Source organism: Heteronotia binoei, chromosome 5 (assembly GCF_032191835.1).
Source record: "Heteronotia binoei isolate CCM8104 ecotype False Entrance Well chromosome 5, APGP_CSIRO_Hbin_v1, whole genome shotgun sequence".
Taxonomy (NCBI): Eukaryota; Metazoa; Chordata; class Lepidosauria; order Squamata; family Gekkonidae; genus Heteronotia; species Heteronotia binoei.
This window is the reverse complement of record NC_083227.1, coordinates 2,254,233-2,279,741: the sequence shown is the minus strand read 5'-3', so window position 1 is coordinate 2,279,741 and position 25,509 is coordinate 2,254,233. Positions and strand designations below refer to the sequence as shown.

Here is a 25,509-nt window from a genome sequence, read left to right as displayed (position 1 = left end):
AGTATAAATTGCTTTTATCATTCTTATAAAGTTTTCCCCAAACTTTATTTTCTCCATTACTGCAAACATAAAGTCCCAATTTAAATTATCAAAAGCTTTCTCTGTGTCCGCAAAGAATAATGCAACTTCCTTCTCTGGATGTCATAAGAACATAAGAAGAGAAGCCATGTTAGATCAGGCCAATGGCCCATCCAGCCCAACACTCTGTGTCACACAGTGGCAATTTATACACACACACACACACACTGTGGGTAATACCCACTGATGGACCTCTGCTCCATGTTTTTATCTAAACCCCTCTTGAAGGTGGCTATGCTTGTGGCTGCCACCATCTCCTGTGGCAGTGAATTCCACATGTTAATCACCCTTTGGGTGAAGAAGTACTTCCTTTTATCCATTTTAACCTGTCTGCTCAGCAATTTCATCGAATGCCCACGAGTTCTTGTATTGTGAGAAAGGGAGAAAAGTACTTCTTTCTCTACTTTCTCCATCCCATGCATTATCTTGTAAACCTCTATCATGTCACCCCGCAGTCGACGTTTCTCCAAGCTAAAGAGCCCCAAGCATTTCAACCTTTCTTCATAGGGAAAGTGTTCCAGCCCTGTAATTGTTCTAGTTGCCCTTTTCTGGACTTTCTCCAATGCTATAATATCCTTTTTGAGGTGCGGCGACCAGAACTGCACACAGTACTCCAAATGAGACCACACCATCGATTTATACAGGGGCATTATGATACTGGCTGATTTGTTTTCAGTTCCCTTCCTAATAATTCCCAGCATGGCGTTGGCCTTTTTTATTGCAAACGCACACTGTCTTGACATTTTCAGTGAATTATCTACCACGACCCCAAGATCTCTCTCTTGGTCAGTCTCTGCCAGTTCACACCCCACTATGTCTTTCATAGTATTCTACAATATTTACAACAGTTCTAATATTGTCTCTTATTTGCCTTTTAGGGAGAAAACCCGCTTGGTCTTCCTTTATAAAATTTATTAAATATTGTTTAAGCCGTTCTGCTAAGATTCTTGATTCAGAGTCCCCCACTCTTAACCACGACACCAAACTGGCTGAGAAGCGCACGTGGCCATAGAGTTTGTCCACCCATGACGTGGGGAGGGGGGATAGCAGAAGGTGCACAGGGGGAGAAGCAAACTCAGTGTGGGGATTTGAGGGGGGAGGAAGTGTGTGTGGGGGGAGAAAATATCCCAGGGAAAACCACTTTGAAATGTGTCTGACATCCTGACTGCCAGTTTTGCTCACAAAAGCAGTTTAGGGGAAAATGTTTCCCAAAAAAGGCTTCCGTCAAGTGCGCTCATTTCTGGACCATATTTTATTATGTAAAGACCCAGCTCTCCCCCCCCCCCATTATTTACAACCCAGAGGGCATGTAGCAAAAACATCTGGCCCTGGGATGTTTATGTTATAGGCTGGCAGTTGGTGCCTCAAAGTGGCCTCCTCTCCACCCTATTTCACACAGACAACCCTTATCTGTTCACAAAGAAGTGTGAGAAGGTTTCTAATGTTTTCTATAGCCTAAGATGCCTTAGTATGGATAGATAGTTGCTTAGTAACCTTTGAACCCCTGACTCAAGCATGCATCTGTAATGTAACCTTTGATGCTATCCTGTATAGCAGGGGTGGCCAAGGGTAGCTCTCCAGATGTTTTTTGCCTACAACTCCCACTAGCCCCAGCCATTGGCCATGCTGGCTGGGGCTGATGGGAGTTGTAGGCAAAAAAAATCTGCAGAGCTACCGTTGGGCACCCCTGCTATATGGCAGCTGTGTAACTGTTGGGACTCCATTACTCCCAAGGCTTGTGTCCTTGGAAAAGCTCTTGAGTTTCTAGCAATAAACCTGCCGTTGATTCAGAACAAAAGGACTCTGGAAATATCGGGGTTTGACATTTCCCTTTTTTTGCCACTGTGTGACACAGAGTGTTGGACTGGATGGGCCATTGGCCTGATCTAACATGGATTCTCTTATGTTCTTATGTTCCCTTCACATTTCATCTCAGTCACATGCCTCACTGGCAACCAATGTTCCCTCTAAGCCCTGGAGTCTTGTGAGCAAAAATCCTACTTTGTGACTTGCTGGCATTACAGCGGTGAGCTCCTGCATGCCTTAGTTTGCTCTGGGGCCATTTTTCCTGAGCGAAGACAAAAATCTATGAGCCAGAGGCTAGAAAGTTCTGAGCTGGCTCACACTAACTCAGCATAGAGGGGACATTGCTGGCATGCAGTACTTAAATGGGGGTGGGGCTGTATTGGGGACGCTGCCTTTGACTCCCCTCCCCCTTTCAAGTCAGCGCCAGCAGAGAATGAAACCTCGTGCTGCAGCTCCTTCACGCTTCCGCTAATGGAGCAGGAGGAAGCAGAAGCTGGGGGCCAGGACGGAGAGGGCCCTGCCCCTGCCCACAGCTGCTCTGGAAAGCCCGTCGTTGCCACCCCCTGCCCAGCAGCACCAAGCAGAAGCCCGGCTCGGGGGCAGCCGGCTAACTGCGGGGGGGGGGGGGTGATGAGGGGGCATGCTCGGGTGCACGTTCCAATTCCGAAATGGTCGAATTCGAACTCTCCGCCAAAAGCAAGAGCACTCCAGAGAGCCGCCTCTCTCTCTCTCTCTCTCTCTCTTTCCCGGGACTGCGATGCTTCTCCGCCCCGCGCAACTCTTCCTTGCAAGGAGACCTTCCCTGCATCCGGCTGCTGCTGCAAGGAGGGGGCTTTTCCCTGCTGCTCCGCCTTCCTCCCTCCCTCCCTCCCTCCCTCCCTCCCTCTCGGGGGCAATTCAGAAACCTCTCCCCGCCCCCCCCCCCGCGGAAGAGCCTTTTTCCCCCCCGCCCCCGGCTCGGCCTCCCTTGCAAAAACGGCGCTGCCCCTTTAACCCCCGCAGTGCTGGACACAGATGCTGAAGGCGCCCCCCTGCTCCTTTCCAGCCGGGGGTCTCCGTTCGGCCCTAAAGGCGCCTTCCGGGGCGGGGAGGGGGGAGCAGCAAGGAAAGGATGGGGTATCAGTGGGATTATTTGCATCGACATACTCAGAATAGGGATATTGGCTGTTTATCTCATGACATATGCTGTACTTATTTCCACTGTATTTTATTGTATTCTTTTTTCCTGTGGCAAACTAGAAATTTTGCTTACATGTGAAAAAGTAAATTACGTGGACAAGGACCTCACTCTCCAATGTATTTCTCCTTGAGCTGCATTGACACACTCAAGCAGGGCCTTTGGTTGCTTATCCCATTGCATATACTGAGCCCATCTCCCACAGACAATCTCACATTTTGACATACTGCTGTTTCGTTGCTTTCGCATGCTCCTGCCACTCTGATCAGAGGTTTGCTCCATTTGTTCATTTGACTATTCTGTCATTGCACCATTTTAGCTTCTAAACCCCTGCCTAGCAGATAATTTCACTTCACTGTCATTGGTTCTGAAATCTGTACCCTGTTGCATTCTGGGCCACCGCCTACCAGCTCTGTGTGGCTCTGCTCAGCTGTGTGTGGCTTTGCTCCCTGTGCTGGATTCCTCATCTGATGAAGTGGGCTTAAGAGCACACGAAAGCTCACGTTCTCAAGAAAAATGCGTTGGTCCTCAAGGTGCCACTTGACTCCTGCTTTGTTCAGCTGCTTCAGACCAACACGGCCGCCCGCTTGCATCTATCAGCAGGGAAAGGGTTAAAGGGAGCGCGGGGGGGGGGAGGGGGGTTATGGGGGGGGAGGCCTTGCTGCTGAATGGCCCCAGGGAAGAGGGCGGGGCTTCGGATTTGCAAGGAGAAGGAAGGGAAGGAGCCTCTTTGCAGCAGCCGGAGCCCGGGAAGGTTTCCTCGCGAGTAAGGGAGGGATCGGAGTGGGGGGCGGGAGATGCAGGGCGGGGGGCGCTTTGGCTTTTGCAGTTGGGGGGGGGGTTGAGATGGAGCCCTTGCAGAAGGCAAGAAATATGTTTAAAGTGCAGCCAAAGGTCGCTCCTGGATCTCTCTGCTGCTGCTGCCCTCCTCCCCTTGGGGGGCCTGGCTGGGCTGGGCTGTGGGCTGGAGTGGGCCCCATCCTTCCTCCGGGAAGGACCCCCGGAGGAGAACAGGGACCCCTCTGGAAGCCGCCAGATACAGTCCTTGTGTGATGGAGGTGAAGGGATGCCTGCCCACCTTGGGTGTGAGTCCCTGCCTAAGATCATAAGAACATAAGAGAAGCCATGTTGGATCAGGCCAATGGCCCATCCAGTCCAACACTCTGTGTCACACAGTATACACACACACACACACACACACACTGTGGCTAATAGCCACTGATGGACGTCTGCTCCATATTTTTATCTAAACCCCTCTTGAAGTTGTCTATGCTTGTGGCCGCCACCACCTCCTGTGGCAGTGAATTCCACATGTTAATCACCTTTTGGGTGAAGAAGGACTTCCTTTTAGCCTGGATCATTGGAGCTATTAGGACAGAGCTGGGGGGCACAGAGAAGATGGGGAGGAAAGGAAAGGTCCCCTGTGCAAGCACCAGGCGTTTCCGACTCTGGGGTGGTGTTGCTTTCACGACATTTTCACGGCAGACTTTTTTTACGGGGTGGTTTGCCATTGCCTTCCCCACTCCTCTATGTCCCCCCCCCCAGCAAGCTGGGTCCTCATTTGACCGACCTCGGAAGGATGGAAGGCTGAGTCAACCTGGAGCCAGCTAGCTGAACCAGCTTCCGCTGGGATCGAACTCAGGTCGTGAGCAGAGGGCTCCGACTGCAGTACTGCAGCTTTACCACTCTGCGCCACGGGGCTCTTCCCTCCCCTAAACTCATTACTAAAAAGGTAAAAAAGGCAGTCCCCTGTGCAAGCACCAGTCGTTTCCGACTCTGGGGTGACATTGCTTTCACAACGTTTTCACGGCAGACTATTTATTGCCTGCCCCAGTCTTTTACACTTTCGCCCCAGCAAGCTGGGAAGGTTGAGTCAACCTTAGGCCAGCTACCTGAATCCAGCTTCCGCCGGAATCGAACTCCAGACCCCTACATCCTCACCCTCATCTCCATCTGCTGAGGGAGGCCTGGATAAGTCCAAAGGGAATGCGGGAAGACAGAAGTGATGCCGGATGGGAAGGGGGGGGTCTTGAAGGGCCCGCTGCTCCCCCCTTTCCCTGGAGTTCAGCTGACCCTGGTAGAGCAGGGAGGGAGGGAGGGGAAGAGGCTGCCCCCCCCCCCAGGATTGCTGGAGAGGGGAGCTGATGCAGCTGCAGAAAAGGCTTCCTTCCTTCCAGCTCAGCCCAGCCTCACCTTCCCACGGCTGGTGCGGCTGCCTGGATCCGTGTCCTGGTGACATCCAGACTCCTGTAATGCCCTCTCTGACTGGCTGGTCTCCCCTCAGAATCTATGTGGGATATCCAGTTGGGGCAGAATGCCACAGTTAGACTATTATCAGCAGCTGGATTACTGCCCTTCTGCCGTCTCTCCACTGGCTGCCCAGCAGTTACCTGGCTCAGTTGAAAGGAGGGGCTCCCCCATACAAAGCCCTGCATTGCACAGGGGGTTGGACTAGATGACCCTGGAGGTCCCTTCCCACTCTAAGGTTCTCTGATCCCGGTCTGCAGACGAAACAAGGAGGCTCCATCTGATTCACGGGGGGAATCACTCGCTGTCTTTTGAGCAGGGTTGGTGATGTAGCTCTGATCCCTTTTGATTTCTTTCGGCCTTTCTGACATGTCTTCCTCCTTCTCTTCATAGCCAAATAAGTAAACGAATGTTTCCAGAGTTGGAGGCGGCCCAAGAGGAAGGGAAGGAGATGGAAGAGGACCCAGAAGGACCTGGAATTGGCAAAGGCTTAATCAAAGGTCTCCATCACCTCCAAGCAGGAAGTGGTGCTGATATTGGGGAAACTTCTGTGCCAGAGAGCTTGGCTCACGATGCTACGTCCTCAGATGTATGCAGACAACGCTTCCGGCAATTCCGCTACCATGAGGCTGATGGGCCCCGAGAGGTTTGCAGCCAGCTCCATGGACTTTGCAGCCAGTGGCTGGAGCCGGAGAGGCACACCAAGAAGCAGATCGTGGACCTGGTGATCCTGGAGCAGTTCCTGGCTCTCCTGCCCCAGGAAATGCAGGGCTGGGTCAGAGGATGTGGGCCGGAGACCAGTTCCCAGGCGGTGGCCCTGGCCGAAGGTTTCCTCCTGAGCCAGGCAGAGGAGAAGAGGCAGGCAGAACAGGTGAGGGAGCTTCACGCAGTCCCTTCGAGCTGTGACCTTCCACCTTAGCCTAAGGCCTCCCTGCCCAATATGTATACCTCCAGGCACTTCCTTCTGATTCCTTCTTCCTTCTGATGGCCATCTAGCCTCTGCTTAAAAACCTCCAAGGAAGAAGAGCCCACCACCTCCCGAGCCTCCCGAGCACCTCTTGCTGCTGTGGTTGAAGCAGCTCTTTTGATGGATGCAGGGATGGGGGTGGGGCAAGATTTGCTTCCTTGGTCTTTAGCCTTCCTGCTCTTCCCTGTCTCTCTTCCTGCTGTTCCAGAGGTGGGGACTATCTGTGAAGATGGAAGTGGAGTTCTCTGAGGAGGAAGGGACTCCCTTGGAGGAAGAGCAGAAGGCGCAGGCCCAGGAGCGTGCCCAAGAGGCCCTCTCAGACGGTAAGGGTGCCCTGTGGGCCCATTGTGAAATTGTTGGATAGAAGGTTCAGGAAAGGAGGAAAAGGAACTACTTCTGTGCACCACACGGAGTGGACTTCTGGGACTGACTGCCATAGGATATAATGGTGGCCACTCACTCACTTGAAGGGATTTGTGGAGGGCAATTTAATTCTCAGTAGAACTGTGTCAGAAATATAAGAGAGACCAGGCCATGTCTGACTTTCTGAATCTTCAGTTTGTAGTAATAATTATCTTGTGAACATTCCATGCACTCCAGAAACCATTGGTCCATCACAGCTCAGTCGGCGTCTTTGGCTTCCCATTGGCTGATTCCCCTGCTCCCGCCTACTCAGACTCTGGAATGCTCAACAAGCTGTCAGAAGCAGCCTTACCCCAGAGAGAGAAACATCTGGAGAGCTACAGTTGGCCACCCCGATCTAGTCCAACCCCCTGCACAATGCAGGAAACTCACAAACACTTCCTCCTAAGTTCACAGGATCTTCATTGCTGTCAGATGGCCATCTAGCTGTTGTTTAAAAACATCCAAGGAAGGAGAGCCCACCACCTCCCGAGGAAGCCTGTTCCACTGAGGAATCCCTCTAACGGTCAGGAAGTTCTTCCTAATGTTGAGCCGAAAACTCTTTTGATTTAATTTCAACTCATTGGTTCTGGTCTGACCTTCTGGGACCACAGAAAACAATTCCACACCATCCTCTAGAGGACAGCCCTTCAAGTCCTTGAAGATGGTGATCCTATCACCTCTCAGCCGCCTCCTCTCCAGGCTAAACATCCCCAGCTCTTCAGCCTTTCCTCATAGGACTCGGTCTCCAGACCCCTCCCCATCTTCGTCGCCCTCCTCTGGACCCATTCCATCTTGTCTATATCCTTCTTAAAATGTGGTGCCCAAAACTGAACACAAGACTCCAGGTAGAAGAAGATGATATTGGATTTATATCCCACCCTCCACTCCGAAGAGTCTCAGAGCGGCTCACAATCTCCTTTCCCTTCCTCCCCCACAACAAACACGCTGTGAGGTGGGTGGGGCGCTGGAGAAGGCTCTCACAGCAGCTGCCCTCTCAAGGAGAACTCCTACGAGAGCTATGGCTGACCCAGCCATGCTAGCAGGTGCAAGTGGAGGAGTGGGGAATCAAACCCGGTTCTCCCAGATAAGAGTCCGCATACTTAACCACTACACCAAACTGGCTCTGAGGTCTTACCAGAGCAGAGCAAAGCGATACTATCACATCAGGTGATTTGGACACCATACTTCTGTTGATACAGCCCAAAATTGCATTGGCCTTTTTAGCCACCACATCACACTGTTGACTCATGTTCAGCGTATGATCCAGCGTATGATGTCAGCTGCTTGGTCCCCCTGCTTGCCCCCCCCCCCCACACACACACTGTGGAGAAAGATTGTCCTTTTCCTTAGAGGCTGAAGAGTTGCCAACTCCAGGTCAGAAAATTCTAGATAGCAGAGGTGTGTGTGTGTGTGTGGGGGGGAAATAATGCCTTCACTTGGGTGGGTGGGAAGATAGCCAATCAGGGGCGGGGAGGGGGCACTCGCCCAGAGGCCCTTAGTGGTACCTTTAAAAGTTGGTGGGAAATTCCTAAAAGATCACTACAGGCCTCTGAGGGAAAACCCTTTCCACATGGGAATCAGTGTTGCCAATCTCCAGGTGAGGGCTGGAGAGCTCTCAGAATTACAACTGCTGTCCAAATAGATGGCAGAGATTAGCTCCCCTTGAGGTGTGTGTGTGTGTGTGTGTGTGTGTGGGATTAATTCCTTCACTTGGGTGGGTGGGAAGATAGCAAGTCTGGCGGTGGGGGCACACACCCAGAGGCCTTTAGTGGTACCTTTCCAAGTTAGTGGGAAATTCCTATACAGAGAGCCAGTTTGGTGTAGTGGTTAAGTGTGCAAACTCTTATCTGGGAGAACCAAGTTTGATTCCCCACTCCTCCACTTGCACCTGCTAGCATGGCCTTGGGTCAGCCATAGCTCTCGCGGAGCTGTCCTTGAAAGGGCAGCAGCTGTGAGAGCTCTCTCAGCCCCACCACCCTCACAGGGTGTCTGTTGTGGGGGAGGAAGGGAAAGGAGATTGTGAGCCGCTCTGAGACTCTGTCCTTGAAAGGGCAGTTGCTGTGAGAGACTTCTCCAGCCCCACCCACCTCACAGGGTGTCTGTTGTGGGGGAGGAAGGTAAAGGAGATTGTGAGCCGCTCTGAGACTCTTTGGAGTGGAGGGCGGGATATAAATCCGATATCTTCATCTTCTTCTATAGACCTCATGGGGAACCACTGTTGCCAGTCTCCATGTGAGGGCTGGAGATCTCTCAGAATTACAACTCCTCTCCAGATAGATGGCAGAGATCTGCTCCCCTTGAGGTGGGGAGGGGAATCAATGCCTTCATTTAGATGGCTGGGGGGGTATTTGCCCAGAGGCTCTTAGTGGTACCTTTCCAGGTTGGTGGGAGATTCCTAAGAGATCATTATAGGCCTATAAGAGAAAGGCCTTTCCTCCTGGGGAACCACTGTTGCCAGTCTCCAGGTGAGGGCTGGAGATCACTCAGAATGACAACTGCTATCCAAATAGATGGCAGAGATCAGCTCGCCTTGAGGTGGGAGGGAGTGAATGCCTTCACTTGGGTGGGTGGGAAGACAGCAAAGGGGGGGGGGGCATTCGCCCAGAGGACTTTAGTGGTACCTTTCCACGCTGGTGGGAAATTCCTGGAGATTCTGTGGTGGAATTTGAGGAGGACATGCAAGTTAGGGCTTCAGAGTGGGATCTGCCAGACCCAGGTTCTTCCTGTGAAAACTGACTGGGTGGTTTTGGACCAGGCATGGACTTCCAGCCTAACCTGCCTCTCAGGGTTGTTATTCAGATCACATGGGGGGAGAGGAGAATGATGCAAACTGCTTTGGCCCCTCCACTGTAGAAGCTTCAGTGAGGGGGAAGGCAATGGAAAGCTGAAGTCAGAGGGGCCGATAAAGGAAAGGAGATGGGGTTGCCAACTCCAGGTTAGGGGTGGGGCCTAGAGAGGGTTCCATGGTGCAGAGTGGTAAAGCAGCAGTACTGCAGTACTGTGATCTGAACTCTGCTCACGACCTGAGTTCGATCCCAGCGAAAGCTGGTTCAGGTAGGCAGCCCAAGGTTGACTCAGCCTTCCATCCTTCTGAGGTCGGTCAAATGAGTCCCCACCTTGCTGAGGGAAAGTGTAGATGACTGGGGAAGGCAATGGCAAACCACCCCGTCAAACGTCTGTCGTGAAAACGACTGGTGCTTTCACAGGGGACCTTTCCTCTTCCTAGAGAGGGTGAGGTTTAAGAAGGGATAGGACCTCAGACAGGTACAGTGCCGTTTCCTTCTGGGGAGCTACTGGAGAGCACTCAGATTTACAGCTCTTCTCTAGGTGGCAGGCATTAGCTCCCCTTGAGGGGGGGGGGGTCAATGCCTTCACTTGGGTGAGTGGGAAGACAGCAAAGTTTGCAGGCTACAGCCCGTTGTATTTTTCTTCACAACGGGCCTTATTCCTAGTCTATATACATAATTCCCAAGTCATGTTGGCAGCATTCCGTGCACATCACAACCCATTGGCCCATCACAGCTCAGTCAGAATCTCTGGCCTCCCATTGGCTGACTCCCCTGCCCCTGCCTACTCGGGCTCCGCAATGCTGAACAAACTGCCAAAACGGTCTCACCTCAGACAGCAGTGCTGCTCAAAAGGCATTGTTGCTGCCACCCTGTCCGCAGCCCACACAGGCTCCTAGCTGAATAGCCACGGAGCTGCCCCACCTTTCCTGTCTCTCCTGCCTCTTTCCTCCAATCCCCTCTCTCTCTCCCTCCTCCCCTCAGCCTCAGCCCAGGATTGTTGACTGAGGAGACAGGGTTGCCAACTCCAGGTTGGGAGATTCCTGGAGATTTGAGGGCCGCAGCCTGGATTTGAGGAGGGGTGCCTCACTCACTCGAATTTCATTCTCAGTCGAACTGTGTCGGAATGATAAGGGAGGCTAGGCCATGTTGGCTTTCTGTACTCCTGTATATTAGTTTGAATTAGCTGATAACTGTCTGTAAGGTTGTTTTTCCCATAAGCCTCTGCTCTTTTTGCTGGCAGCCAGTTTTCCTTCTAAGCTGAGTTAGTGTGAGCAAGCCCACAGTATTTTAAGCCTTGGCTCACACATGTTTGTCTTAGCTCGGGAAAAATGGCCCCAGAGCAAACTACTTTATGCAGTGGCTCACAACTTTAATACCAGCAGCTCACAAAGTAGAATTTTTGCTCACAAAGACTCCACTGCTTACAGGGAGTAATGCTGGCAGCCTAGGCATAAAAACTACAACCGTTCTCTACATTTGCCTTTGCCTGAATTAATATTCAACATTCCCCAGCCTCCAGGTGCCTGGCTCCAAAGCTGAAACATATATAAATTAGATGTGCGAGAGTTGCCATGTCTGCCGAGGTCTTTTTGACATCTCCGCTAATAAAATATACCTGGGCAAAACAGACTGAAAAGAGTATAGATCTGGGGCTTCTGGCTTTGTTTGGGGCTGCTTGGAGAATTCGCACCTGTGTCTGTGTCGGTCTTGATCTTGCAGCCCAGGAATATTTCTTGCTCTTCCAAAAGCATACACTACGTCAGGTATTGTGATCTTCTATATATCCTATTGAGTATTGATATTGCATATAGGCTACCTCGTATTACTTGTGTGTGGTTTTAAGAATTTATACATAGCTTTTGTTCAGAGTAACTCTCGGGAAGCCTGTGTTCCTTAACCCTAATGGGGTTGGGGATACCAGGCAGAAGCCTGAACCCCTAAATATCCCCCCAAAGAACATAAGAGAAGCCATCTTGGATCCGGGCAATGGCCCCTCCAGTCCAAGACTCTGTGTCCCACAATGGCCAAAACCCAGGCACCGCTAGGACAACCAATCGAGGGCCCAGAAATGTGCCGACAGTGTTTATAACTCTCCCCCTCCCAACCTAATGGGAACCTGAGGTATCTCCTTCATCCCACCCCCCAAGTTTACTCAAAATTTCAAGGAAGGTTTCACATTGTGTGAATCAGGATTCAAACAAGCAAACATGAAATCTAGGCTAACACTCTTTTTTCCAATGTTTTCTCATTCACAGACAGTGAAGAGATGATGTTGAGCCGTCATCGTTGTGGAGGAGTGGAAACGGCTGCTGCCCCTGCAGTCCAGGTAGGGGAGATGAGCAGGGGACCACCTGAGTTCCCCCCTCTTCCTCAGGGGGGCTTCTGCTCCTGCAGTTGCTGCTCATGTGTCTGAGTGAGAGGGGCTCTGAAGGCCGCTCCCTTTACCCCCCTGGCAAGCTCTCCATCCTGCACCACCCCAGAATGCCCCTGTCCAGAGTACAGTCTTGACTGGGACAGTCTCTGATGAGGAAACCTGCTTTTTCTTTCAGGGTCCTTTTTCCTTCGAGGAGGTGGCTGTGTTTTTCACCGAGGCTGAGTGGGCCCTTCTGGATCCAGACCAAAGAGGTCTCTACAGGGAAGTCATGCTGGAGAACTACAGGAATGTGGCCTCTCTGGGTAAGGATCTTTCAAAGGTGCGAATTGCTGCCATTGTGATGATGTGTGAATCAAGATATGGAAAAGCAATAGGTCCTTGTGAGGCTTGGTCCTGTACTCCCCCCCTCTGGAGGACTCCAGGAGCTGAGTGGGCTCTGAGATCAGCCGACACACCGGGCTGGTCCAGGGGCCACTGTGGTCAATGTGGCCAGCAGGAGAGGCAGGGTGGGTGTAGTGACCTGAGGTGGAGACAGACAAAGGCCTCGTTTCACTCTTCCTCCTCCTCTTCTCTCTCCCCCAAAGAAAGCAGGGATGTACAAGAGGCTGCAGTGGAGACAGACGAAGGGCTGGAGAGTCTCTCAAGAGGATCCCAACACAAACTTTCTTTCCCGAGTGAGCTGGCTACACGTGAGTGTGCTGCATCATTATGTAACTGTAACTGATGTTTGATAGTATGTAATTGGGACGACAGAATTTATAGCACCTATTTTTATCTATTTTTATCTATTTATGTAACTGTATTATATTTAAAATGCTGCTTATTTGTTTTAATTGAATCATGACGTGTCATGTCTGTGAGCCGCCCTGAGCCCGCCTTCTGGTGGGGGAGGGCGGGATATAAGAATAAAATTTGATTTGATTTGATTTGATTTGATGTCAACGGGATGAGCAAAGAACAGCCACGGTGGATTTCAACACCTCTTCTAAGGAACTATCTGGTGGGTTACAATTATAAAGCCTTCTGGGTCAGGAAAAACCAGAGTCATTTGGGGACTGAGATCTTGGGAATTCTTCCTGAGGCTGAGCTCAGGTTTGGCTCTTTTAGTTTCTTAGGAGCTGCATTGCCCTTAAATACTGTCTATTCCAGGGAAAGGTGAGGTATTTCCTTAAGAACAGCTTTGCTGGATGACTCAGATGTCCGTCAACCTTTTCCTACTGTGGTCACTCACATGTCTCCAAGCCTCCCCTCCCCCGCCAACAACAGGCATCCCTTCCAAAAACCATGGAGGTTCCCTTAAAACTGTGGGGTTCCCTTGGAGAGGTACTGTCGAAGACCAGCTCCCCTTCTCTCTCATCACACCTGGGAAAAACCTGTACAGTCACAGGACTAGAAATTATGATCACTTTTTGTTATTCATCATCAAACGGCCTATGAGGAAAGACTGAAGGGGCTCAGTATGTTTAGCCTGGAGAGGAGGTGGCTGAGAGGAGATAGGAACTCCATCTTCAAGTACTTGAAGGGCTGTCCTATAGAGGATGGTGCAGAACTGTTTTCTGTGGCCTCCAGAAGGTAACACCAGAACCAGTCTGTTGAAATTAAATCAGAAGAGTTTCCAGCAAACATGAGGAAGAACGTCCTGACAGTTAGAGCGGTTCCTCAGTGGAGCAGGCTTCTTTGAGAAGTGGTTGGCCCTCCTTCTTTGGAGCTTTTCAAACAGAGGATAGATGGCCATCAGCTAGCAAAACTGATTCTGTGAACATAGGCAGATCTTGAGAAGGAGGGCAGGAAGTGTTGTATCAGTTCTTAGTTCTCATGGCGCTTTCTTACTTGTTCAGGGAAATGCCAATCACTGCTTTGGGGTCAGGAAGCAAATTTTGTTCCCAGGCCAGTTTGGCCATTGATCCTGGAGGTTTTTTGTTTTTGCCATCTTTTAGGCATGGAGCAGGGGTCACTGGGGCTGTGGAGGGGGGGAAGTATTTCCGAATTTCCTGCACTGTACAGGGGTTTGGACTAGATGTCCTTGGAAGTCCCTTCCAACTGTTTGATTCTATGGTTCTAGGAAAAAAGCCTTGCCACCTTTTCCCTAAAAGTACATTTTGGAAGTTTTGGGGAGGAAAGGGACACTCTGAAAAGCTGTAATGCAGGGCTGGCCAGGGAAAGGTTGTGACCAGTAGCTCAGGAGACAATATGCACAATCATTAATCAGGAGTTTCTGATTGGTGGCTTGTCCTCTTTGTCTGAGTGGTGATTCGACCTTCTTTATTCCAGGAGGAGATGGCGAGGAGTCAATTCGGAAATTTCAGGGATTGTCACAGGAAAAAGCCAATAATGAAAAGGCTGAAGAAAACTTCAGGACTAGAGATGGACCACAGAAGCAGGAAGGAAGATGTGGAGTGAAGAGGATTGTGAAGCCCATTCCTTACCAAGGAGGGGGCTTCCATGAAATCCCACCCCATAGCCGTCACCAGTGGACTCCTTCAGGAGTAAAGTCATTCATCCGCTCCAAGAGTGAAATGACATTTTCCAGTGGGAGAAAGGGTAATGTATGTTTTCCAAACGACAGTATAATGAAGGCATGTAAATGCAGTTATTGTGGAAAGTACTTCAGATACAGACCGCAGCTTCTTGTACACCAAAAATTACACACAGCACAGAACTGTTTTGAATGCTCAGAGTGTGGAAAGAGATTCATCACAAATAGCAAACTTAAACGGCATACAAGAACACACACAGGGGAGAAACCGTTTGAATGCTCGGAGTGTGGAAAGAGATTCAGTGAGAGGGGGACTCTTCAAAAGCATCAGAGGACCCACACAGGGGAGAAGCCTTTTGAATGCTCAGAGTGCGGAAGGAGATTCTTCACAAATGGCAAACTTAAACAGCATACAAGAACCCACACAGGAGAGAAACCGTTTGAATGCTCAGAGTGTGGAAAGAGATTCATTCAGAGTGGCCATCTTCAACAGCATCACAGAACCCACACAGGGGAGAAACCTTTTGAATGCTCAGAGTGCGGAAGGAGATTCATCAAAAATGATAGACTTAAACGGCATACAAGAACCCACACTGGAGAGAAACCGTTTGAATGCTCAGAGTGTGGAAAGAGATTCAGTGAGAGGGGGGCTCTTCGAAAGCATCAGAGAACTCACACCAGGGAGAAACCATTTGAATGCTCAGAGTGTGGAAAGAGATTCATTCAGAGTGGCAGTCTTCAACAGCATCAGAGAACCCACACAGGGGAGAAGCCTTTTGAATGCTCAGAGTGCGGAAGGAGATTCATCAAAAATGACAAACTTAAACGGCATACAAGAACCCACACTGGAGAGAAACCGTTTGAATGCTCAGAGTGTGGAAAGAGATTCAGTGAGAGGGGGACTCTTCAAAAGCATCAGAGAACCCACACAGGGGAGAAGCCTTTTGAATGCTCAGAGTGTGGAAGGAGATTCATCACAAATGGCAAACTTAAACAGCATACAAGAACCCACACAGGAGAGAAACCGTTTGAATGCTCCGAGTGTGGAAAGAGATTCAGTGAGAGGGGGACTCTTCAAAAGCATCAGAGAACCCACACCAGGGAGAAACCATTTGAATGCTCAGAGTGTGGAAAGAGATTCATTCAGAGTGGCCATCTTCAACAGCATCACAGAACCCACACAGGGGAGAAGCCTTTTGAATGCTCAGAGTGCGGAAGGAGATTCATCCAAAATGACAAACTTAAACGGCATATAAGAACCCACACTGGAGAGAAACCATTTGAATGCTCAGAGTGTGGAAAGAGATTCAGTGAGAGGGGGACTCTTCAAAAGCATCAGAGAACCCACACCAGGGAGAAACCATTTGAATGCTCAGAGTGTGGAAAGAGATTCATTCAGAGTGGCCATCTTCAACAGCATCAGAGAACGCACACAGGAGAGAAGCCTTTTGAATGCTCAGTGTGGAAAGAGGTTCAGTCAGAGTTCCAATCTTCTGAAGCACAAAATCCCACACAGAGGAGAAACCTTTTGAATGCTCAGAGTGCGGAAAGAGATTCAGTCGTAGAGCCAGTCTTTTGTATCATCAAAGTACCCATACAGGGGAGAAACCTTTTGAGTGTTCTGAGTGTGGAAAGAGATTCAGTGTGAATTCCAATCTTCAACAACATCAAAGAATTCACACAAGAGAGAAACCTTTTGAATGCTCAGAGTGTGGAAAGAGGTTCAGTGCGAGCTCCAGTCTTTTAAAGCACCAAAAATCCCCCATGGGAAAAACCATTTGAATGTTCAGAGTGTGGAAAGAGATTCAGTTATAGAGCCAGTCTTCTGTATCATCAAAGAACCCACACAGGGGAGAAACCTTTTGAATGCTCAGAGTGTGGAAAGAGATTCAATCAGAGTAGCAATCTTCAAAGGCATCTAAGAACCCACAGAGGGGAGAAACTTTTTGAATGCTCAGAGTGTGGACAGAGATTCAGTCAAAGTGACCTTCTTCACGAGCATCAAAGATCTCATACAGGGAGAGAAACCCTTTGAGTCAGAGCGTGGAAAGAGATTAAGTTGTAGTTGGACTTTTGGACAACATCTTCAAACTGACGTAAGGAAGAACCATGTAATCCCATAGATTGGGAAAAAAGTACTTCTCTTATTTCACAAGTAAAAGACAACCAGAGACCACGTAAAGCATCGAAACAATATAAACCTTTGTAAAAATCTTTAATCGGAAATCTTACCCGAAAGAAGAAGAAGTATTACAAATGGTCAGACTACAGAAGGAGCTTTAGCGGTGTCTGAAGCCCTCAGATAGATCCCAGAAGAAAGGAAAGCAAATGTGGACCCTGCCAGCTGAAGTAGATCCAAGATCAGCTCCTGTCTCTTTCCATGTGTTAATCACCCTTTGCATGAAGAAGGACATATGATGACATGGTTTGGCACATGCCATGATTATCTGGGGGTAAGATGCATTATATTTGGTTTCTGCAAAATTCCTTGTGGCTTTACATAGTGCATAGAATAAAACATTGTTTATTACTTGTATAGTTCCCTGAGGAAGAGGTCATCGGAGCGAGGGATTATCTAGAATCTTCATGTGGACTAGGACTTCATACAAGACTTCTTATGGACTTGAAGGATTCCATTTGAGAACTGATGAGTGTGAACTTATAATGGACTTTGTGAATTTATTTCTTTTTCCATTGGACTTTCATGTACTCTGCATTTTGCTTCAATGCTCCGTGTTAATTGGCAATGATATTGTTTACAACTATAAAAAGATTTAGACATCGTATACATTAATGAAAATTGTTCTTTTATTTACATCTTTCTTGCGTGCTATTGCAGCTAACTATGTGTTGGTTTATTTTGGTCTTTCAGGCTGTAATCCTTAAATATTTTTAATTCCTGAGAGAGCCAAGGTCGTTGCCGGGTTCTCAGCGATTGCGTTTGCATCTTCCTGCTGGAGATGGGAATGTGAACTCTGGTGGGAGGGCTGCGTTGCTTGGCGCCCAATGCTGTGAAAAGTAATGGTTTCTCTGAATGTTTTTGTAGGGGGTCCTGGCCCACCATTATCAGTATTCACAAGAACATTCTTGCCTTGAGGATCTCAGTATTTCAATGAAACTCTTGAATGCTTCCTGAGTGTGTTGTTGTTTGAAAGTCCAGGGAGTTGACATATTGTGAAAACTCCCCATTACCCTTGTCAAGACCCCCCTGCAGTTCAGGAATCACACAGTCCACTTCATAAAAGTCAGGTTTATTCACAGACAGACATGGAGGCAAAACAAGGTTTTGCAAAGACTGACTCTTCTTCTCAGTAGCCCCCTTATATACCTTATCATAACCGTTATACATTCAAGCAAAAAGTGGGAGCGCAAAAGCGGGAATACTTCATGGGCATTTGGTTTTTCTCACACTCCCCTCCACCCCCAGAGTCTTAGGTTTGCAAGTGTGTTATTTTGTTTCAAACAATTTTATTAGTAACATATGGTAATAAATTTCAATTTCTTACTTCATTAATAATTCCTTTTTTTTAAATCTAACCCATATATTACTTTCTACCCACCCCTCCCCCCGTTACTTGACCCCTGCCGGTGTTATATACTTAAAATCTTAATATTAAAGGTACCCTTAATTAATAAGAACCAAAATTAATATCCTCCGCCCTCTTGTTAAATTCGTATCCCAAGATCTTAGAAATCTCTTGTTGAATCATCTGCCAGTACTTTTTTGCTCTTTCACAAGTCCACCACATATGGTAGAAAGAACCGTCATGTTTTTTACATTTCCAACATCTATCTGGCATCCCCCACTCTTAACCACGACACCAAACTGGCTGAGAAGCGCACGTGGCCATAGAGTTTGTCCACCCATGACGTGGGGAGGGGGGATAGCAGAAGGTGCACAGGGGGAGAAGCAAACTCAGTGTGGGGATTTGAGGGGGGAGGAAGTGTGTGTATGGGGGGGAGAAAATATCCCAGGGAAAACCACTTTGAAATGTGTCTGACATCCTGACTGCCAGTTTTGCTCACAAAAGCAGTTTAGGGGAAAATGTTTCCCAAAAAAGGCTTCAGTCAAGCGCGCTCATTTCTGGACCATATTTTATTATGTAAAGACCCAGCTCTCCCCCTCCTCCCATTATTTACAACCCAGAGGGCATGTAGCAAAAACATCTGGCCCTGGGATGTTTATGTTATAGGCTGGCAGTTGGTGCCTCAAAGTGGCCTCCCCCCAACCCCGTTTCACACAGAGAACCCTTATCTGTTCACAAAGAAGTGTAAGAAGGTTTCTGATGTTTTCAATAGCCTAAGATGCCTTAGTATGGATAGATAGTTGCTTAGTAACCTTTGAACCCCTGACTCAAGCATACATCTGTAATGTTACCTTTGATGCTATCCTGTATAGCAGGGGTGGCCAACGGTAGCTCTCCAGATGTTTTTTGCCTACAACTTCCACCAGCCCCAGCCATTGGCCATGCTGGCTGGGGCTGATGGGAGTTGTAGGCAAAAAAAATCTGCAGAGCTACCGTTGGGCACCCTGCTATATAGCAGCTGTGTAACTGTTGGGACTCCATTACTCCCAAGGCTTGTGTCCTTGGAAAAGCTCCTGAGTTCCTAGCAATAAACCTATAGTTTGATTCAGAACAAAAGGACTCTGTTATTGGGAAATATCGGGGTTTGACAGTTCCCTTTCTTTGCCACTGTGTGACACAGAGTGTTGGACTGGATGGGCCATTGGCCTGATCCAACAGGGCTTCTCTTATGTTCTTATGTGACAGAGTGTTGGACTGGATGGGCCATTGGTCTGATCCAACAGGGCTTCTCTTATGTTCTTATGTGACACAGAGTGTTGGACTGGATGGGTCATTGGCCTGATCCAACAGGGCTTCTCTTATGTTCTTATGTGACAGAGTGTTGGACTGGATGGGCCATTGGTCTGATCCAACAGGGCTTCTCTTATGTTCTTATGTGACACAGAGTGTTGGACTGGATGGGCCATTGGCCTGATCTAACATGGCTTCTCTTATGTTCTTATGTGACACAGAGTGTTGGACTGGAGGGGCCATTTGCCTGATCCAACAGGGCTTCTCTTATGTTCTTATGTGACTCAGAGTGTTGGACTGGATGGGCCATTGGTCTGATCCAACAGGGCTTCTCTTATGTTCTTATGTGACACAGAGTGTTGGACTGGATGGGTCATTGGCCTGATCCAACAGGGCTTCTCTTATGTTCTTATGTGACAGAGTGTTGGACTGGATGGGCCATTGGTCTGGTCCAACAGGGCTTCTCTTATGTGACACAGAGTGTTGGACTGGAGGGGCCATTGGCCTGATACAACAGGGCTTCTCTTATGTTCTTATGTGACACAGAGTGTTGGACTGGATGGGCCACTGGCCTGATCCAACAGGGCTTCTCTTATGTTCTTATGTGACTCAGAGTGTTGCACTGGATGTGCTATTGGCCTGATCCAACAGGGCTCCTCTTATGTTCTTATGTGACACAGAGTGTTGGACTGGATGGGCCATTGGCCTGATCTAACATGGCTTCTCTTATGTTCTTATGTTCCCTTCACATCTCATCTCAATCACATGCCTCACTGGCAACCAATGTTCCCTTTAAGCCCTGGAGTCTTGTGAGCAAAAATCCTACTTTGTGACTTGCTGGCATTACAGCGGTGAGCTCCTGCATGCCTTAGTTTGCTCTGGGGCCATTTTTCCTGAGCGAAGACAAAAATGTATGAGCCAGAGGTTAAAAAGTTGTGAGCTGGCTCACACTAACTCAGCATAGAGGAAACACTTAAATGGGGGGGGGGGGCTGTATTGGGGACGCTGCCTTTGACACACACCCCCCCCCTTTCAAGTCAGCGCCAGCAGAGAATGAAACCTCGTGCTGCAGCTCCTTCACGCTTCCGCTAATGGAGCAGGAGGAAGCAGAAGCTGGGGGCCAGGACGGAGAGGGCCCTGCCCCTGCCCACAGCTGCTCTGGAAAGCCCGTCGTTGCCACCCCCTGCCCAGCAGCACCAAGCAGAAGCCCGGCTCGGGGGCAGCCGGCTAACTGCGGGGGGGGGGGGTGATGAGGGGGCATGCTCGGGTGCACGTTCCAATTCCGAAATGGTCGAATTCGAACTCTCCGCCAAAAGCAAGAGCCCTCCAGAGAGCCACCTCTCTCTCTCTCTCTCTCTTTCCCGGGACTGCGATGCTTCTCCGCCCCGCGCAACTCTTCCTTGCAAGGAGACCTTCCCTGCATCCGGCTGCTGCTGCAAGGAGGGGGCTTTTCCCTGCTGCTCCGCCTTCCTCCCTCCCTCCCTCCCTCCCTCCCTCTCGGGGGCAATGCAGAAACTTCTCCCCCCCCCCCGCGGAAGAGCCTTTTTCCCTCCCCGCCCCCGCCCCCGGCTCGGCCTCCCTTGCAAAAACGGCGCTGCCCCTTTAACCCCCGCAGTGCTGGACACAGATGCTGAAGGCGCTCCCCTGCTCCTTTCCAGCCGGGGGTCTCCGTTCGGCCCTAAAGGCGCCTTCCGGGGCGGGGAGGGGGGAGCAGCAAGGAAAGGATGGGGTATCAGTGGGATTATTTGCATCGACATACTCAGAATAGGGATATTGGCTGTTTATCTCATTACAAATGCTTTACCCATTTCCACTGTATTTTATTGTATTCTTTTTTCCTGTGGCAAACTAGAAATTTTGCTTACATGTGAAAAAGTAAATTACGTACGTGGACAAGAACCTCACTAGCCAATGTATTTCTCCTTGAGCTGCATTGACACACTCAAGCAGGGCCTTTGGTTGCTTATCCCATTGCATATACTGAGCCCATCTCCCACAGACAGTCTCACATTTTGACATACTGCTGTTTCGTTGCTTTCGCGTGCTCCTGCCACTCTGATCAGAGGTTTGCTCCATTTGTTCATTTGACTATCCTGTCCTTCTACCATTTTGCCTTCTAACCCCCTGCCTAGCAGATAATTTCACTTCCCTGTCTTTGGTTCTGAAATCTGTACCCTGTTGCATTCTGGGCCACCGCCTACCAGCTCTGTGTGGCTCTGCTCAGCTCTGTGTGGCTTTGCTCCCTGTGCTGGATTCCTCGTCTGATGGAGTGGGCTTAAGAGCGCAGGAAAGCTCACGTTCTCAAGAAAAATGGGTTGGTCCTCAAGGTGCCACTTGACTCCTGCTTTGTTCAGCTGCTTGAGACCAACAGGGCTGCCCGCTTGCATCTATCAGCAGGGAAAGGGTTAAAGGGAGCGCGGGGGGGGGAGGGGGGTTATTGGGGGGGAGGCCTTGCTGCTGAATGGCCCAAGGGAAGAGGGCGGGGCTTCGGATTTGCAAGGGGAAGGAAGGGAAGGAGCCTCTTTGCAGCAGCCGGAGCCCGGGAAGGTTTCCTCGCGAGTAAGGGAGGGATCAGAGTGGGGGGCGGGAGATGCAGGGCGGGGGGCGCTTTGGGTTTTGCAGTTGGGGGGGGGGTTGAGATGGAGCCCTTGCAGAAGGCAAGAAATATGTTTAAAGTGCAGCCAAAGGTCGCTCCTGGATCTCTCTGCTGCTGCTGCCCTCCTCCCCTTGGGGGGCCTGGCTGGGCTGGGCTGTGGGCTGGAGTGGGCCCCATCCTTCCTCCGGGAAGGACCCCCGGAGGAGAACAGGGACCCCTCTGGAAGCCGCCAGATACAGTCCTTGTGTGATGGAGGTGAAGGGATGCCTGCCCACCTTGGGTGTGAGTCCCTGCCTAAGATCATAAGAACATAAGAGAAGCCATGTTGGATCAGGCCAATGGCCCATCCAGTCCAACACTCTGTGTCACACAGTATATACACACACACACACACACACACTGTGGCTAATAGCCACTGATGGACGTCTGCTCCATATTTTTATCTAAACCCCTCTTGAAGTTGTCTATGCTTGTGGCCGCCACCACCTCCTGTGGCAGTGAATTCCACATGTTAATCACCTTTTGGGTGAAGAAGGACTTCCTTTTAGCCTGGATCATTGGAGCTATTAGGACAGAGCTGGGGGGCACAGAGAAGATGGGGAGGAAAGGAAAGGTCCCCTGTGCAAGCACCAGGCGTTTCCGACTCTGGGGTGGTGTTGCTTTCACGACATTTTCACGGCAGACACTTTTTACGGGGTGGTTTGCCATTGCCTTCCCCACTCCTCTATGTTCCCCCCCCCAGCAAGCTGGGTCCTCATTTGACCGACCTCGGAAGGATGGAAGGCTGAGTCAACCTGGAGCCAGCTAGCTGAACCAGCTTCCGCTGGGATCGAACTCATGTCGTGAGCAGAGGGCTCCGACTGCAGTACTGCAGCTTTACCACTCTGCGCCATGGGGCTCTTCCCTCCCCTAAACTCATTACTAAAAAGGTAAAAAAGGCAGTCCCCTGTGCAAGCACCAGTCGTTTCCGACTCTGGGGTGACATTGCTTTTACAACATTTTCACGGCAGACTATTTATTGCCTGCCCCAGTCTTTTACACTTTCGCCCCAGCAAGCTGGGAAGGTTGAGTCAACCTTAGGTCAGCTACCTGAATCCAGCTTCCGCCGGAATCGAACTCCAGACCCCTACATCCTCACCCTCATCTCCATCTGCTGAGGGAGGCCTGGACAAGTCCAAAGGGAATGCGGGAAGACAGAAGTGATGCCGGATGGGAAGGGGGGGGGTCTTGAAGGGCCCGCTGCTCCCCCCTTTCCCTGGAGTTCAGCTGACCCTGGTAGAGCAGGGAGGGAGGGAGGGGAAGAGGCTGCCCTTCCCCCCAGGATTGCTGGAGAGGGGAGCTGATGCAGCTGCAGAAAAGGCTCCCTTCCTTCCAGCTCAGCCCAGCCTCACCTTCCCACGGCTGGTGCGGCTGCCTGGATCCGTGTCCTGGTGACATCCAGACTCCTGTAATGCCCTCTCTGACTGGCTGGTCTCCCCTCAGAATCTATGTGGGATATCCAGTTGGGGCAGAATGCCACAGTTAGACTATTATCAGCAGCTGGATTACTGCCCTTCTGCCGTCTCTCCACTGGCTGCCCAGCAGTTCCCCCGCTCAGTTGAAAGGAGGGGCTCCCCCATACAAAGCCCTGCATTGCACAGGGGGTTGGACTAGATGACCCTGGAGGTCCCTTCCCACTCCATGATTCTGTGGTCCTGGTCTGCAGACTAAACAAGGAGGCTCCATCTGATTCACTGGGGGGATCACTCGGTGTCTTTTGACCAGGGTTGGTGATGTAGCTCTGATCCCTTTTGATTTCTTTCTGCCGTTCTGATATGTTTTCCTCCTTCTCTTCATAGCCAAATAAGTAAATGAATGTTTCCAGAGTTGGAGGCTGCCCAAGAGGAAGGGAAGGAGATGGAAGAGGAGGACCCAGAAGGACCTGGAATTGGCAAAGGCTTAATCAAAGGTCTCCATCACCTCCAAGCAGGAAGTGCTGCTGATATTGGGGAAACTTCTGTGCCAGAGAGCTTGGCTCACGATGCTACGTCCTCAGATGTATGCAGACGACGCTTCCGGCAATTCCGCTACCATGAGGCCGATGGACCTCGAGAGGTTTGCAGCCAGCTCCATGGACTTTGCAGCCAGTGGCTGGAGCCAGAGAGGCACACCAAGAAGCAGATCGTGGACCTGGTGATCCTGGAGCAGTTCCTGGCTCTCCTGCCCCAGGAAATGCAGGGCTGGGTCAGAGGATGTGGGCCGGAGACCAGTTCCCAGGCGGTGGCCCTGGCCGAAGGTTTCCTCCTGAGCCAGGCAGAGGGGAAGAGGCAGCCAGGACAGGTGAGGGAGCTTCACGCAGTCCCTTCGAGCTGTGACCTTCCACCTTAGCCTAAGGCCTCCCTGCCCAATATATATACCTCCAGGCACTTCCTTCTGATTCCTTCTTCCTTCTGATGGCCATCTAGCCTCTGCTTAAAAACCTCCAAGGAAGAAGAGCCCACCACCTCCCGAGCCTCCCGAGCACCTCTTGCTGCTGTGGTTGAAGCAGCTCTTTTGATGGATGCAGGGATGGGGGTGGGGCAAGATTTGCTTCCTTGGTCTTTAGCCTTCCCGCTCTTCCCTGTCTCTCTTCCTGCTGTTCCAGATGTGGGGACCATCTGTGAAGATGGAAGTGGAGTTCTCTGAGGAGGAAGGTACTCCTTTGGAGGAAGAGCAGAAGGCGCAGGCCCAGGAGTGTGCCCAAGAGGCCCTCTCAGACGGTAAGGGTGCCCTGTGGGCCCATTGTGAAATTGTTGGATAGAAGGTTCAGGAAAGGAGGAAAAGGAACTACTTCTGTGCACCACACGGAGTGGACTTCTGGGACTGACTGCCATAGGATATAATGGTGGCCACTCACTCACTTGAAGGGATTTGTGGAGGGCAATTTAATTCTCAGTAGAACTGTGTCAGAAATATAAGAGAGACCAGGCCATGTCTGACTTTCTGAATCTTCCGTTTGTAGTAATAATTATCTTGTGAACATTCCATGCACTCCAGAAACCATTGGTCCATCACAGCTCAGTCGGCGTCTTTGGCTTCCCATTGGCTGATTCCCCTGCTCCCGCCTACTCAGACTCTGGAATGCTCAACAAGCTGTCAGAAGCAGCCTTACCCCAGAGAGAGAAACATCTGGAGAGCTACAGTTGGCCACCCCGATCTAGTCCAACCCCCTGCACAATGCAGGAAACTCACAAACACTTCCTCCTAAGTTCACAGGATCTTCATTGCTGTCAGATGGCCATCTAGCCGTTGTTTAAAAACCTCCAAGGAAGGAGAGCCCACCACCTCCCGAGGAAGCCTGTTCCACTGAGGAATCCCTCTAACGGTCAAGAAGTTCTTCCCAATGTTGAGCCGGAAACTCTTTTGATTTAATTTCAACCCATTGGTTCTGGTCTGACCTTCTGGGGCCACAGAAAACAATTCCACACCATCCTCTAGAGGACAGCCCTTCAAGTCCTTGAAGATGGTGATCCTATCACCTCTCAGCCGCCTCCTCTCCAGGCTAAACATCCCCAGCTCTTCAGCCTTTCCTCATAGGACTCGGTCTCCAGACCCCTCCCCATCTTCGTCGCCCTCCTCTGGACCCATTCCAGCTTGTCTAAATCCTTCTTAAAATGTGGTGCCCAAAACTGAACACAAGACTCCAGGTAAAAGAAGATGATATTGGATTTATATCCCACCCTCCTCTCCGAAGAGTCTCAGAGCGGCTCACAATCTCCTTTACCTTCCTCCCCCACAACAAACACGCTGTGAGGTGGG

At 50.3% G+C, this 25,509-nt stretch overlaps 2 protein-coding genes across 2 annotated transcripts in view; both read left to right on the top strand.

Moving 5' to 3' along the window:
* Nucleotides 1–3,704: 3,704 nt before the first annotated feature.
* LOC132571381 (oocyte zinc finger protein XlCOF6-like) lies at nt 3,705–16,354 on the top strand. The gene is made up of 8 exons (XM_060238179.1): nt 3,705–3,827; nt 6,484–6,598; nt 11,189–11,232; nt 12,034–12,141; nt 12,428–12,536; nt 14,115–15,790; nt 15,862–16,040; nt 16,123–16,354. Exons 1-8 carry the CDS (start codon nt 3,705–3,707, stop codon nt 16,352–16,354), a joined length of 2,586 nt encoding a protein of 861 aa, XP_060094162.1.
* An 8,022-nt stretch (nt 16,355–24,376) lies between these two features.
* The window catches only part of LOC132571380 (zinc finger protein 850-like), an 86,185-nt gene continuing 85,052 nt past the window's right edge, over nt 24,377–25,509 (top strand). The window contains 1 exon segment of the mRNA XM_060238178.1: nt 24,377–24,470. Coding sequence (XP_060094161.1) covers nt 24,377–24,470 — 94 coding nt within the window.

Bases quoted from the DNA above. Each gene is read 5' to 3' on its own strand.
- LOC132571381 (XM_060238179.1), top strand. From the start codon at position 3,705: ATGGGGGGGGAGGCCTTGCTGCTGAATGGCCCCAGGGAAGAGGGCGGG. The intron at 11,233-12,033 runs GTATTGTGATCT...CCTTTTTCCTTC, and splicing joins AAAAGCATACACTACGTCAG to GAGGAGGTGGCTGTGTTTTT. The intron at 12,537-14,114 runs GTGTGCTGCATC...TCTTTATTCCAG, and splicing joins AGTGAGCTGGCTACACGTGA to GAGGAGATGGCGAGGAGTCA.